The sequence below is a fragment of the Piliocolobus tephrosceles genome, chromosome 14, assembly GCF_002776525.5.
Source record: "Piliocolobus tephrosceles isolate RC106 chromosome 14, ASM277652v3, whole genome shotgun sequence".
Taxonomy (NCBI): Eukaryota; Metazoa; Chordata; class Mammalia; order Primates; family Cercopithecidae; genus Piliocolobus; species Piliocolobus tephrosceles.
This window is the reverse complement of record NC_045447.1, coordinates 76,571,792-76,588,095: the sequence shown is the minus strand read 5'-3', so window position 1 is coordinate 76,588,095 and position 16,304 is coordinate 76,571,792. Positions and strand designations below refer to the sequence as shown.

General features: G+C 36.4%; 1 protein-coding gene across 2 annotated transcripts in view; it reads left to right on the top strand.

Moving 5' to 3' along the window:
• Positions 1-16,304, top strand: part of RIC1 (RIC1 homolog, RAB6A GEF complex partner 1) — a 158,526-nt gene that overhangs the window by 127,561 nt on the left and 14,661 nt on the right. For both annotated transcript variants that reach the window (XM_023213163.2, XM_023213164.1), the window contains exons 11-17: positions 1,228-1,380; positions 2,606-2,809; positions 8,475-8,513; positions 8,814-8,924; positions 10,119-10,208; positions 11,496-11,656; positions 12,596-12,734. In XM_023213163.2, the coding sequence (XP_023068931.1) occupies positions 1,228-1,380; positions 2,606-2,809; positions 8,475-8,513; positions 8,814-8,924; positions 10,119-10,208; positions 11,496-11,656; positions 12,596-12,734 (897 nt within the window). The remainder of the gene's footprint in view (positions 1-1,227; positions 1,381-2,605; positions 2,810-8,474; positions 8,514-8,813; positions 8,925-10,118; positions 10,209-11,495; positions 11,657-12,595; positions 12,735-16,304) is intronic.

The window sequence follows — 16,304 nt, the reverse complement described above, 5'->3', positions numbered from 1 at the left end:
TGGTGTCATATCAGCCCTCAAAAAGTTTCAGCTATTGGAGCATTTCAGATTTTTGGATTAGTGAGGCTCAACTTGTATTTTTATTTTTTACCTAGAGTTTCTGTAGAAAACAAAGAGATATAACCCCTGTCTTTACATAACAAGTTTTTCTTGCTGTAGCCCCTCTGCGTACCATCCTTTTTAAATTAGTGACTATGAGACTTGTCACTTCCCTTCTCTCTTGCTCAACAGAGGAAGACATTTTTCTGATCTTGAGTTTCTTGTAGAATTAAAACCACCATGGTTGCCTAAAATAGTGGTTCCCAACCTTTCACCACCGAGGACCCCTTCTGATGTCTTTGCCCACCTCCATAGTTTAAAATAAGTTTTTAGCCACACATTTTTATAAATGCCAGTCAGCCTTCTGAATGGCATGCAACAACCAGTGTTGTCTGTCTCACTAAGTTGATATTTCAGCCACAAACTAAGAGTCTAAGCATTTTAGTTAAAACTTATGCAGCTTTATCATAGGAAAACATAAAAGTTCTATTAAACTTTTGAAATTTTGCAACAATTCATTGGCTACCCCTGCCCCTTTACCATTTTCTTGGCTTGAAGATTGAGAATCACTAATCTTTAAAAATACTCTCATGGAGTCTAGTTACAGAATATTAAAACTGAATGGTTCTGGAAGAATTTATTTGAAACTTCTCATTTTACAGAGGAAGAAACTTATATCCTGAGAAACCAGACAGCTTGGCCAAGGTAATATATACAAAAAGCCAAGCTATAATGAAAACTCTAGTGTCACAGCTTCCAATCCAGTGTTTTTTGCTCCATACAAAACTGCATCTGTTGTAGGGGCTTCTTTGCCAGGCTTCTACTAGGTAACCTGGGGTGTCTTCTGTAAGGAATTTCTTTGTATTTGAGAGGCAGCTAAATTAAAGCAATGGAGAAGTTACAGAGCACAGTAGGTATTTTTAGGATTAAGATCCTGAAACTGGCATTAAGAATGATAGGTAATGTTTCCACTTCTGTAGATAGAGAGCAGTGATGGTGGTTTCCTCTGGAGTTAGTTAACAGGGAACTGAAGATGTGATTCTTATCTGTGTTATCACAGTTTCTCCAGCCTTCAAAAGTCATTAATAATGCTATCATTGGCTATTTCAGAATTTGAATAATTGAAACTAGAAAGGGATACAAAAGCCTTTTATTGCTCTGACTTTTTTTCTCCCTCTTCTCTATAAGAGCTGGGGTGCAGAAGGCTATCACCTATGGGTAATCAGCGGATTTGGCTCTCAAAACACTGAAATTGAGTCTGACCTCAGGAGTGTAGTTAAACAGCCCAGCATCCTGTTATTTCAGTTTATTAAGAGTGTACTCACTGTAAACCCTTGTATGGTAAGTATATTTAAAGCTGTGATTTTTTAGTGTCTTTTATGTTAGAAGTTCAGACCCTTCTTTATGACATATGTATGGTGTATACTTCTAAAATTGGCATATTATCTTCTTTTCTATGATTCTTGTGTTTCTTTTTAATTTATATTAAATTTATACCAAAATTTTATTTCTCAATGGGTTGTCTTTCTTTGGTCTTATTTTTTCAAAAGGATCATAAGCAATTTGACAGAAAGCAATGTTTATATATTTATTTAAATAATTTGAGTAATTTAGTCTTTATCTGAATAGCATTTCCCAAAGTGTGTTCCTCCAGGCACTACTTATGAGAGATATTAGTAGCACTTCCATAGGATTTTTTAAAAGTTTTGTTTCCAGATAAGTGTCAAATAAAGGTAAAACAAAATTGTAGAGATTTATTTATTTTAGGACTCCAGAGTCTTAAATATGCTAATTTGCATCATGAAAATCCAGGAGGTGGTATATAAAAAACAGTGTTCCCTATGCTTATTTAACTGTGACTTTTTAAGAAACAGCTTGAAGAAAGTATGTCTGAGGACTTACTTTTAGAAACACCGCCCCAAACACTGCCTCTTGTATTTCTGCCTGAAATAGTGTATACTAATATTATTATATATTGCTAATATACAGTAATGGTGTCTGTTACGTGTTAGAAATGCATATCTTAATACCTACCATCAGTGGCTTTTTAATGGATATTTGGTACAACAAATTTCTAATTAAAATTTACAACACATCCAGAAAGAATGTGAAAATAGCCTGAATCTCAGATCCATTATTCCACTTGAAGGTTAAGGATCCCCAGAAAAGAAGAGAATATTTCTCCCTCCCCTTCCCCATCCCAAATAATAATTTAAAAGCACCCTTGAGTTTTATGTCAAACCAGCATTTGGACTAAAATGGAAAGGCGATGAGGGTAGGTGCTGCTTTGTCTGATTTGAATAGTTAATGAGTCTACTCACCTTTGAGAACACTGACTTTCTAGTTGAAAACTCAGTCAGTAAGATCACTATTCTTTCTAGTTATAACAGTGCATGAGATTATTGTATAGTCTTTGTCCTCTGTGAAGAAAATCAACATCGAGATATATGTACATTTCCTATAATAAAAACTGAATCTATTTAGTTTTAGTTTTCTCCTACATAATATTGAGTTGTTTTTATTTGCTTTCTTCCTTTGCCCTTTTGTTCCTCTTTCCCTCATTTAGAGTAACCAAGAGCAGGTGTTGCTTCAGGGCGAGGACCGCTTGTACTTGAACTGTGGAGAGGCTTCACAAACCCAGAATCCTAGGAGTTCTTCAACACACTCTGAGCATAAGCCCAGTCGAGAAAAGAGCCCATTTGCAGATGGAGGTTTAGAGTCTCAGGGATTAAGCACTTTACTTGGACATCGGCATTGGCATGTTGTACAGGTAAATCTTTAATTACTGATTACAAGAGACTTATTCTTTGGTAGGATATCACCTGGAACAGATTATTAAATATTTCATCTTTTAACTTCAGGCAACTGAGAATCCTTTTAACCATTTTGTCATGTCCCTCTTCTGCTTTTCTGTGTTCTTGTCCTCTTGTCTTCTCCCTCCTTTCTTTCCATTTGGCGTAGAGTGTATCCCCACCTGCTTCAAGTCCATTAATAATGTCAAGAACTAGAAGTTTGTTTTGCCTTCTCATTGAGAACTATTTATTTTACTTTCAGCCTCTTTTTTGTATAAATGTAGCTCTACGGATTTGCACAGGCAAAACAAAGTGTAATAATCTCACAGAAAGTGGAACATCAACTAGTACTCTGTGCAGCTGATCTTACAGTCCTAATGGGGCCATGTTGAGGTTAATCACGTGACTTTGGACCCTAATTGCAGACTTGTGATCAGTAGAGAGCTTTATTGTTAATAATTTTATTAGCTAATCTCATTCCGAATTATTTATTCATTCTGATATCACTGTTAAATTAACAGTGTCTTACAGTAATTCTGATAAACTGACATTTAACATAGAAATCAATTCTGAATTTTGATACCAAGTAAAATTATTTTGGGGAAACCAGTAAGTTGAAGTTTCTTAAAAGAAACTTGCATACATAATTTCAGTGTCTTGAGTATTTTCTTTTCCCTTTTGATAGCAAAATATTTTAGGTACATCAAAGCCCACTCTTAGTTTCTTTCAGTCAGTTTCTATTTCCATAATTCTTTGCCTTACTTTGACTCAGTATGTTTACCCTACTAGCCTACTTCAGCTCCCATGTTATTTTCAGTTGACTTTGAGTGAAGATAATGAGGGACAAAAAAATGGTCATGTGAAAGGTTGAAGGATTATCTCCTACATTGACATGTGGTATACACTAAAAGAAAATGTACTTAACTTACATTAATAAATTCATAGAATCAAACAATGTACATACCATTTTATAATTAGTAACAATTTTTAAATAAAACTGCATTAGCTACTTCCTTGACTAAAATTTTCCACTGCTCCCTTCTCTCCTATAGCCATTTCTCTGCTATTTTCATTTCCCCATACTTTGAACTATTCATTCTACACTGACCTAGCATCAATGCCAGTTCTGCCTAGCCAGGTCTGTGTTACCAGAGAGCCAAGTAGAGCAGAGGATCAAAGAAGGTAGGTCTGGAACTAAAAAATCGATCAGGCAATAACAAAAATTGAATTTCCTTCCAGCTCAAAAACTCAGTGATTCTGTGATTCTTAAGCATCTATGAAGTATCCCATATAAGAGAAACATTTTAACACTGATTTTAGGACTTCGGGTAACAGCAAGATTCTACTGTTATTCTATTCTTTTGACAGCTAAAAATATTTAGACAGATGAACTTTTAAAACTTGAGTTTACCTAGTGTATCAGTTTCCTTAAAAATAACATAAATAATGCCACATTAATTGTTTTGTACTGCCAAAACAATTATAATGAGCTCATAGAATTTTTCAAGCTGGAAGGACCTTAGAGATCATAAAGTCCAACTGGATTTGATACATGTGGTAACTGAGGATCAGGGAAGTTATATGACTTGTCCAGTTCACCCAGCAGAGTAGTGGCAGACTTATCTTTATCCTGACTCTATGTTAAAGTAACAATCTAATGTATTTTAAAACCGAGGTGCTGAGTATTAAATCACATAATACACTACTGACCTTGAGCTAAAACTTAGAATTTGCCTGTTTGGCAGTTTGTACTGGAGTTGCCCTATATTTTGCTGGCACTCCAGCTACGTGATTCAGTGCAGTTATGGTGGTGGTGTATAGGGCAGTATACAGTGTCTGTCTAATGCTAAACCTTTACGTTCTAGGCTTTTTAGCCATTTCTCATGACTCCCTGAAGAAACATAGTTACCTGCTTTAATTTACCCTACAATATTATCCTTTTTTCTAAGATAAGTGACCACATCCTCTGTCAAAGTTGATTTTGTTTGCATGATTTATTCTTTGTATGCTTCTTGTGTAGCTTAGATGAACTCCAACTAATTCTGCTGCCTGTTCTGTTTCTCATTTAGAGTACTAGTTTGTTTGTTTGTTTGTTTAAACCTGCTACCTTATACTCCTTAGCTTCCAGACTGGAAAATTCTATGTTACTTATGATTTTTCTTTAACTAAAACAAAACAAATACATACTTGTCAGAAGCAGGATTGGTAGCTGGCAGTAAAGGCGGTGCTTTTTTTTTTGAGATCGAGTTTGTTCTTTGTTGCCCAGGCTGGAGTGCAGTGGCGCAATCTTAGCTCACTGCAACCTCTGCCTCCAGGGTTCAAGCGATTCTGCTGTCTCAGCCTCCCGAGTAGCTGGGATTACAGGCACCTGCCACCACGCCCAGCTAATTTTTGTATTTTTAGTAGAGACGGGGTTTCACCATGTTGGCCAGGCTGGTCTCGAACTCCTGACCTTGTGATCCACCTGCCTTGGCCTCTCAAAGTGCTGGGATTACAGGCATGAGTCACTGCACCCAGCCAAAGCAAGCACTAGCAAGCACCAGCCAAGGTGCTTTTTAAAAAGTTTTTTCTTACTTAGAAATTTTAAAACTTTTGAAAGTCATTTGTTGACATACGGGGCACAAACTACCAAAATTTTACAAAACCTTCTAGTTTTAGGCCATGTTCCTTCTAAGTCTGCCATTTATTTTAATGGTCAGTATTTTGTATGATACAAACATTTACTTCTGAAAGGTACATAAATCTATTATCCAGTGTTCTGAGGGTGTTAGTTTGATGGTTAGCTTGGCTATTTAGAAAGAATAAGCTTCACAGAATGTGGGAGCACCTACAGGGTATCAGGCACTAAGTTAGGGATTTCCAACAGAGAGTATTTAAAGGCTATTTCATTCATAAATTATTTGCTGTCTTCCTACAGTATGTATCAAGTGTACCAGGTATTTGGCACAGAACAAATCCGCTAGGAGGATGGCTCCCACAGTCTCACTAGTTATAGACAAAACTAATCTAGGCAGGAGACAGAGTTTTAGCAGTTACTTTAAAATTTAGAAATCATAGTAACAAATAAGGGCGGATTCAGTTTCTTTAAGAGAAACTGAAACATTCTAAGATAAGGGTAGAGTTTCTGTACCTTAGCACTCAGTTTTCCAATGATGTGGCATGACCTTAGTGCCCTGAGTGTGCTTTCATGACCTGTTTTTTTTTTCCTCACGGATTAGCTGCCTCTTCCTTACTTCTGCCGTTTCCTGTTCTCAGTATTAGAGGTAGAGCTCAGAGTTCAGATGACACATAGATCAATAAAGTTGACCTACTGGAGAAAACGCATAGTATCTTTAGACAGAAAACTGCATGAAAAATAAAGCTTCGTTCTAAACTTAGCACCTTAAGTTTTTAAAATAAATCATTTGTGGCACTTCATAGATTTTTACAGAATAAATTGTTTTCTCTTATAGATACTGATCATAATGTGATCATTTAATAAGATTTAACTTTGGTTCCCATTATTAGAAACTCTTTGTGTTAGAATCCACTTTTGCAGTAAGATCCCAGCTCCTCCATTACCCACCCACACGTTTCATAAGTACTCATGAAATACCAAGGTTTGAGGGAGGTGAGGATTCCTTTTAATGCCATGGGTGATTGGCACAGTTGTACTCAGGTATATCCTCCTGCTGTGAGTGACTGCTGAAAACAGTTGAAAATGCTTTCAACTTTTATTTCACCACCCAATCATTACCTTAAGTGTACCATTATTCGGAACTAATTTTACCCATCATAGTGATTTTTTGGGGGGTGGGGGGGTGCAGGGAGACAGAATCTCACTTTGTTGCCCAGGCTGGAGTGCAATTGCGCAATCTCGGCTCACTGCAACCTCCGCCTCCCGGGTTCAAGTGATTCTCCTACCTCAGCTTCCCGAGTAGCTGGGATTACAGGCACCTGCCATCATGCCCGGCTAATTTTTGTATTTTTAGTAGAGACAAGGTTTCACCATGCTGGCCGGGCTGGTCTCGAACTCCTAACCTCAAGCAATCTGCCCGCCTCAGCCTACCAAAGTGCTGGGATTACAGGTGTGAGCCACTGCACCTGGCCCATGGTGAATTTTATTAATTTATTAAGCTATTGATTTAGTTGGATTTTAAGTTGACTCAAGTCAACTTAATAAGTAAAGTATAACAAATAATAAGTAGTAAGTAAAGCACTTGATTAAGTGAAGTATAACAAATAGTTCTATCAAATTTTTTCAAGGTTAATACAGATGTTTAGAGCATATTGCTTTTACTTAATTTTTATTCTGTCTTCACATTACACAAACAATCTTACTGGGTTTGATTGCAGTTTACTTCACTTTTTAATTTGGCATTTAGTTTTTAAATATGTGACAACTCTTCTTAGAGTAAAATGAAAATAAATTTGAACAAATTGAAACTTTTCTTACTCCAAGAACAGAAGACTTTTTTTGTTCGGTTCTGTTAATTCTCGCCCTGCTCCAGCATGTGCTCATGAAAACTCATCAGCAGGCTAGAGAGATCAGTCTCATTAAAACAAAAATTTACTTAATGTACATTGATATCCCGTATCAATTATTTAAATTGAAAGGTGGTGTTAGGATGATACAAAGACACCATGTTCAAAGATGTAAGACAAACAACGTGGAAAAATTAACCCCTTTTCTTGCAGATAGAGTTAATATTTGTAATATATTAAAAGTTCTTGTAGATAAGTCAAATACCCCAATAGAAAAATAATAGCTTACATACACTCTTTCATGTATATATATATACATGTTTAAAGATAGAATAAAAGCTACCAGTGGTTGTCCCTAAACAGAGAACTTCATTTTGTCAATTTTTATATTGTATAATTTTATAAGCTTTTTTTTTTTTTTTTTGAGACAGAGTTTCACTCTTGTTGCCCAGGCTGAAGTGCAGTGGCACGATCTTGGCTCACTGACTGTGACCTCTGCCTCCCGAGTTCAAGCGATTCTCCTGCCTTAGTCTCCCATGTAGTTGGGATTACAGGCATGCGCCACCATGCACGGTTAGTTTTGTATTTTTAGTAGAGATGGGATTTTGCCATGTTGGTCAGGCTGGTCACAAACTCCTGACCTCAGGTGATCCACCTGCCTCGGCCTCCCAAAGTGCTGGGATTACAGCGTGAGCAGCCGCACCTCGCCTGAGCATTGCTTTTTTAATCAGAAAAGTGTAAAAGTAATAAAAATATTTCCATTAAAAACCAGAACTTTTTCTGAGGCTGTAATTGTATTAGATTAGGTTGTTTTGGAATGGTTTATATCAGCAAACCCAAACTGTTCATCTGCACAATTCATAGCTGCCCTCATGGGTGCCTTCTCTGAAAATCTCTTGTCAGTCCGTATTGAATTCAATATTTAAAACAAACAGAAACATCGTAAAGGGTAAGGGGCAGGGAGAGGAAAGTCTGGTGCCTAGAAACATGAAATAACAAACATAAGATATAAAACACTGATTCATATACAAATGGTGAATTCCAAGTGCTCTGCTACCAACTGGGGGGGGGCACCTTAAACATTGTTCAGGAAGATGAATCTCATATTGTGATAACTTAATGCTTTAAGTTTAAATATATTTCATAAGTTTTACCAAACTGATGTGTTATTTTCTATAGATTTCCAGCACCTATCTAGAGAGCAATTGGCCTATACGGGTGAGTTGTTACATTGTTGGTGTTAACTTTTGTTGGCTAGCATTTGCTGCAAGAGGCATTCTGGGAAGAGCCCTTCAGTGGGTGTATTGAGAAAAATAAAACACTTGATCTATTGTAACATTGCTAGTATATTAACATCTATAATTTTGTCAGCTGTAACTGAATATTTGGATTTTAAAATATTTAATTAGCAAACATTTATTAATAGTCTATTTGCCTGACACAATACTAAGCTCTTTATGCCTAATAAAGTATATAGGTTTACAAGGAAAAGTTCTTATTTTTTTTTTTTTCAAACAGTTTTCAGCTATTGATAAGCTTGGACAGAATATTGCTGTGGTTGGCAAGTTTGGTTTTGCACATTACTCTTTACTCACCAAAAAATGGAAACTTTTTGGAAACATTACCCAGGTTAGTCTTTTTTGAGATTAAAAACCTATTTCTCAAAGTGTAAGAGAACTACAATATGAAATAGCTATAAAGTTTATCACTAAGTAATTCTGGTTACTTATTAAAAATAAGGAAAATCAGATATTAAAAAGTGATATTGAATATGTCTAAGATTTGATTCTGATAAAATACTTGCTATTTGATAAAGGATCTTGTGTTGAAATAGTTGGTTTATTTTTAATTCTTGTTAAGATCGGTAACTATAATTCTTTAGCCTAAGGATTTATTCTTACATTCCAGCTTGAGTTTATCTAATGTGATCAGAATAGATTTCCACAGAATTTGAGATCATTCCCTGCCTGTTCTGTATGTGATGCATATGGGATAGTGAGCGTGTGTGTGTGTGTGTGTGTATGTGTATATGTATGTACATACATGCATGCAGTTGGAAGAGAAGGAAATCAATACCTGTTAAGTGCCTATTGTGTGTTAGGCATTTTAAGGCACTTTCATATATGTTACCTTACTCATCTGCATAGCAACTCAATGAAGGCACTACTGTTACTCATCTTTCAATGTAAACACACACACACACACAAAACTAGGATTCAGTTACTCATCTGATAAGTGATTAAGCCAGAATTTATACCAAGCCCTATTGGGTGCTGGAATGATGATGCTATATAGCACCCAGTTATTTTTAATGGTATATTTGCCTTGTTAAAGAAATATTTATTTTTATAAACAGGATATGGATCATTATTAATAAAGGCTCTAGAGTTATCACTGGAGAGGGAGAGTAGAACAGAATAATTTGATCTTTGGCTGGGCGTGGTGGCTCACGCCTGTAATCCCAGCACTTTGGGAGGCTGAAGCGGGCGGATCACTTGAGGCCAGGAGTCCGAGACTAGCCTGGCCAACATGGTGAAACCCCGTCCCTACAAAATATACAAAAATTAGCTAGGTGTGTTGGTGCATGCTTGTAATCCCAGCTACTTAGGATGCGGCTGAGACATGAGAATTGCTTGAACCCAGGAGGCAGAGGTTGCAGGGAGCTGAGATTGAGCCACTGCATGCCAGCATGGGTGACAGAGTGAGAGTGTCTCAAAAAATAATAATTTAAGCTTTGTCTGGGTAAGAATTTTTATAAATATATTACTTTGTTACAATTTCTGGTAGCATAAGGTAAATTTTTTTTAAAATTTTTATTTTAAGGAGCAAAATATGATCGTGACAGGTGGCTTAGCCTGGTGGAATGATTTTATGGTCCTTGCATGTTATAACATAAATGACCGTCAAGAAGAGGTACGTTTTTTCTCTCAGAAATAACAGATTTTTATATTTGAAAGCTATTAAGCATGGTTTAATTTTATATAGAAAATAGTCTATTGAAAACTGAACAAAACATTTTATCTTTTAATAAAAAATGTAGCTTCTTTTAGCTAGTGGGATTTTCTTTTCAGGTTACTACTTTAAAAAAATTTTAAGTGACAACTGAGACTTCTAAGATAACCTTTTCTAAAGATTTTAGCTGTCAGACATTCTCTATGGAGTTTGAAAATAAAGAGTTAAAAGCAAAAAATTTCATGATATAAGAACAGCTATCCTCAGAGATAGATTTATTTAGTTACTGATTTACAGTAACCCCTCATTAACTATGGGGAATACATTCCAAGACCATCACTGGATGCCTGAAACTGTTAATAGTACTGAACCCTATATAGCACTACCTTTTTTCCCATACATACATACCTATGATAAAGTTTAATTTGTAAGAGATTAATAATGACTAATAATAAAACAATTATGACAGTATATTGTAATAAAAGTTATATGAATGTGGTCTCTCAGAATATCTTAGTATACTGTACTCACCTATTTTCAGACCATGGTTGACTGTAGATAACTGAAACTGTGGCGAGCAAAACCATGGATAAGGGAGACTACTGTATCTGGTTTTTTGTTTGTTTCGAGAAACTGCTGGTCTCATGATGTATCAGGTCTAAATCTGCAGGTCTAGGCCAGGTGCAGTGGCTCATGCCTGTAATCCAAGCACTTTGGGAGGCTGAGGAGGGTGGATCACCTGAGGTCAGGAGTTCAAGACCAGCCTGGCCAACATTGTGAAACCCCGTCTCTACTGAAAATGCAAAAATTAGCCGGGCGTGGTGGCACACCCCTGTAATCCCAACTACTTGGGAGGCTGAGGTGGCAGAATTGCTTGAACCCAGAAGGCGGAAGGTGCAGTGAGCTGAGATCATGCCACTGCACTCCAGCCTGGGCAACAGAGTGTGACCCTGCCTTTAATTAATTAATTAATTAGTTAATTAAATAAGGTCTAACAGGAATATTTTATAATAGTACATTCAGTTTTGATCACTTCATTCTTTGCTTATTCATAGAATGAGCCTAGTCTGCAAAAATATATAAGCATAATCCATTTATTGTTAAAGCTTAGATAGTTCTTTTAACTCCTGTTACTAAAAAAAAAAAAAAAAAAAAAAGTCAGAAGATAAAAACAGCATGTTTAAAGTATTTGGTCATCCCTAGTAGTTATCTTGTTTATATAATTTTCTTTATTTTTGTTTTCTTCAGCTTAGAGTATACTTGCGAACATCAAATCTGGACAATGCCTTTGCTCATGTCACCAAAGCACAAGCAGAAACATTACTGCTTAGTGTCTTCCAGGACATGGTAATAGTATTTAGAGCAGACTGTTCAATATGCCTTTACAGTATTGAAAGAAAATCTGATGGGTAAGTATCTGGCATAAGAGAAGTCACTTTTTGCTCCTATTTATCATGTTTTTCTTTTGTAGTTTTTATTTTCTCAAAACAGTTATTCCACTTTTATATTCAATCTCGTTTTTGTTAGAAGTAAAAAAAGCAAGTTTTAATTAGTGATACTGATATAATAGCTAAGAAAAAAGAAATATCCTACACTAACTTCTTTAGCTTATCTTCCTGGAGTCATTTGAAAAAAAAATCTAGTTTGGGATGAGGTTAAACCCTCAGATACTAAATTTTTTTCACAACCTTGAAAATAAATGGTTACTGACTCTCCTAGTGCTCCCGATACTTGGTGGGAATTTGAAGGAGTTCCACAACTTTAAGACGGTAGGAAGCATGTTCTTAGCAAACTGACTTACATTTCCACTGAGCTAGATGGCTATAGTCTGGGGCAGAAAAAAAATCAGTGTTGTTGCTGCTGCATGTTGCCTTATATTTGTGTTGGCATCTGGTCTACTTGCAACATATTTAGACCACACCTCTTGAGTTCTCTTTTTGTTCTCAGAGGTTAATTGAAGTATGTATTTACTGAAACAGCACAGTGATTGAGGAGTAATGCAAGATAAAAATTAAGACATCTCACTAGCCTCAGTGATTGAACCGTCATTCTTTCTCAATCAGCTAGTTTTTTCCACTTAAATATTTGTATTCTTATAGCTTCTTCCCTAGTTTTCGTCTTCCCTCCTATTTGTTACTCCCTTTCTTTCTCTCTTATCCCCATGTATGTTCCCTGGTTCCCCTCAACCTTGCCAACTTCCTGATCGAAGGATATATGGGCAGAAGATGATAGGTAGAAGACATCTGAGTCTTCCATAAGCATGAAGTCTAATACTATTACTAGTGGAAAAGAAAGAAAATCTTGTTAGCATTGTTGTTGAGGTATGTGGGTTTCTTTTGTTTTTACAGTCCAAATACTACTGCTGGTATTCAGGTTCTTCAGGAGGTTTCCATGTCACGCTACATTCCTCATCCTTTCCTGGTAGTATCTGTCACTCTGACATCAGTGAGTACAGAGAATGGAATCACCTTGAAAATGCCACAGCAGGTACCATTCCATTGTCAAAGCTCTTTGGAGTTTACGTCTCAGTTTTTGGTATTCGAGTCCATATTAGGCACTATTTGTTCAGCAAATAAATACTAAGTGTCTAAAATGTACCTTATATGAGGATGCTGGGTTGCAGTGGCAAATTAAAAAGACATGCTTTCTGCTCAGGCATTAAATAAATAATTACATAATGAATTGTTCCTGTTATGTGTACCAAAAAGTAGTATACATTACTGTGAGAGCATATAACAAAAACCTATTATAATCTGAATAATCAGAGATTTCTGTATCATTTAAATTAAAACCAGAAGAATAAGTAGAGTTTAAGTTAAAAGGGGATGGATTTTCAGGTGGAAGGAACGGTAGTGCAGAGGCCCATAGACAAGAGAGAACATGACACACTCAGGGAATTGGAAGAATTTTACAGTGACTGGGACATGGAAATTGAAAGAGGATATAAGTCTTGTAGATAATATTGATAATTTTAGACTTTAAGTCTAAAGTGTTTTAAGGTAGATATTATTAGATCTAACCTTTAGTAAGACAAAACTACTGTAGGGAGAGCAACTGGGAGGTCATTGTAATGATCTAGGTCAGTGGTGTTCATAGTCTGAACTTGGGCAGTGAAAAAGGATATGGAAAGAAGTAGAATTGAGTATAGAATAGCAGGGGCTTTATAATTAGTTAATTATGAGGAAAGAGAAAGTATAATCCCATAGTTTCTGGGTAAAGTAACAGGGCAGTAGGGTGACCAGGACCCACGTTGCATAACTTCCTATTTCAGTGGTTTGTAAACTTTGTGTCAACTGGGAACTTATTGTCAGAGGAAAATTCTATGTAGATTTATTTGTCATCCCTGTCTGCCCAGTCTGTCTTTTACTTCCTATCGAGGCACTTCTGTCAAACCTCAACACTCCATAAAATAATTAGAAAACAGTGCAGTAGACTATCCAGTTATGAGGAATGTAATATTACTTATATGAATCTAAAATCGATTTTGTTACATTTTATCCCAGTTCTCTATTCTTTGTAACAAGACATTGTAAAAGCTACTCCCTCGTCCACATGATGACCCCTAAAATATTTGCAGACAGTTATCATTCCTTGGCTTCTCCTTCTCTCCTCAAACCTCTCTGTCTTCTTATCTGCATGCTAAATACTTCCATATCTCCAACTATTTCATGTGACATACCTCCAACTATTTCATGTGATGCTTGTTCTAGACCCCTTAACCATCTTGGTCTCCCTTTTTTTTTTTTTTTTTTTTCCTTTTTTTCCTTTTTTCCTTTTCTTTTTTTGAGACAGAGTCTCACTCTGTCGCCAGGCTGGAGTGCAGTGGCGCAATCTCAGCTCACTGCAACCTCTGCCTCCCACATTCAAGTGATTCTCCTGCCTCAGCCTCCCGAGTAGCTGGGACTACAGGTGTGCGCCACCACGCCCAGCTAATTTTTGTATATTTAGTAGAGACAGGGATTCACCATGTTGGCCAGGATGGTCTCAATCTCTTGACCTCATGATCCGCTTACCTCGGCCTCCCAAAGTGCTGGGATTATAGGCGTGAGTGACCGTGCTCGGTCTTAGTCTCCCTTCTCTAGGTAAAATTGGTTTTCCCCTTTAAAATATAGTTCCTATTTCCTCTACAAAGCATATTTAATGGTAACCAGTTAGTCCTAGTTGATAAGGGAATATACTGTTTTATAGAAGTTTAGATAAAAGGTGTGAAAACAGCTGTGACAATTTAAAAATCATTTTGCAGTCCTGAGGAACTAATCAATCTTAGCATCACTAAAAATGGGAAAACCAGGTGTGGTATGCTTCTTGAGGTGATATAGCATGAAGTTCACAAGAATTATTGCCAAAAATCTTGAACCCGAATCAAATCAAGTGTACAGAGTCATCTTCCCTACCACAAGGAAGCAGAATACGAGACATTCTGTTGGACAGCTACAAGTCACTAACGTGGGGGAAAAAGAAGCGCATCTTCTAGATTAAATAAGATTTTGAAGCCATAAAAACCAAATGCAGTGGATAAAACTCATTTGTGAGGCAAATGTGATAATCACTACCCTACAGAACCAAGTCAGTAAGCTCATTTGTACCTTAAACAAGCTATGAAAAGACACTGTTGAAACAATTAGGGATATTTAAATACTAATGGGGAGAGAAAGCAGGGAATAATTGTAAATTTTATTGGATGTGATACTAGCATTGTGGCTATGTAAGCAGATGCCCATATATTTTAGGAATGCATATTAAACATATAGAAGTAAAATGGGTAGCATATCTTACTTGAAAAATACTCTGACAAAACTGAAAAAAAAAATAAGGGATGGATGGAGCACATAGGCAAAATCTTGATAATTGTGAATTCTCCCTACTTTTAATCATATTTAAAGTTTTCATATTTAACAAAGGACTCATATATCCCAGATAGAGTAGGCAACCAGTGGCATCAGTAGTACTGAATACCATATTTAGAGAGGACCTTTCACAAAGAGAAGGTGCTTAATTTGGCTAGAAGTTAAAATTGACTGATTACCATAGAGGGAAAACAAAGAATGCTAGAGCAAAGTAAGTTTTGATTTAATACTAAAGTTTAAAAAAAAAAATAGCAGTAACAGTGAAAAATCTTCAACAGCAACATAGTCTCTCCATGAGAGTGAGCTCCTGGCTACTGAAATTCTCATGGATAATCAACTGCCAGGGATTTTTTTAGGGTAAGAGATGGAGTTTGGGGTTCCTTCAAATTTAGGATTTTGAGCATACAGGTAGCCCTTGCTTTTTTCTGAAAGCTTTATTAAAGTTGCCTGAGAGTGCTGTTGCAGTCATCTTTAACATTATCAGAAAATGTTGAATGCTAAGATCGGATACTGATAATACCCACTCACTGAAGAAAAGAGAAGTGTACTTTTGTAATGAATTAGTATGAAATGTGAAATCTACCATCTTAAAACTTAAGGTAGTCATTATAAATATTACCCATATTGCGGTGAATTACAGTAAATGCCTTTAAGGTCTTTTGAAGTGTTTTAGTGTATGCCAATCCCCAGTCATGCTGTTTTGCTGCAGGTGTTTGTGTCTTTTTTTTTTCCTCTGCTATCTAGCTACATTTTACTGTTATCTAGGTGACTTTTCTAGTTCCCACACACCTAAATTCCATGTTCGCTTCTCATACCTCCAAATTACTTTCTGGATAGATACCCAATTTTTTTATTTAGTCATTTCTTTATACACAATCCCCTGTAGAATCTGAAAGCAGTAAGCAAGAGTAGTTTGTATAGCCAAGTATTTTGCAACTAGAATATATAGGGTGGCTGTTGTTTTCTTGATGAACCCTAAATGATACTGGCAGCTTACATTAATCCAGCCAGCATACAGCAAAGACTGGGACACAATCCCACAAGTTTTGAATAGTCATTCTTTCCTCCCTGAAATTCTTTCCTTCTGTTTATATAGCATATATAGCATTGTGCTTCCCTATTTCTCTTTTGTTTTCCAAAAGCTCAGGTGATGGCCCGCTGCTCTTTTTTCCCTGGCTATTGTGCCTGAGAAACACATCTGTCTCCTTTG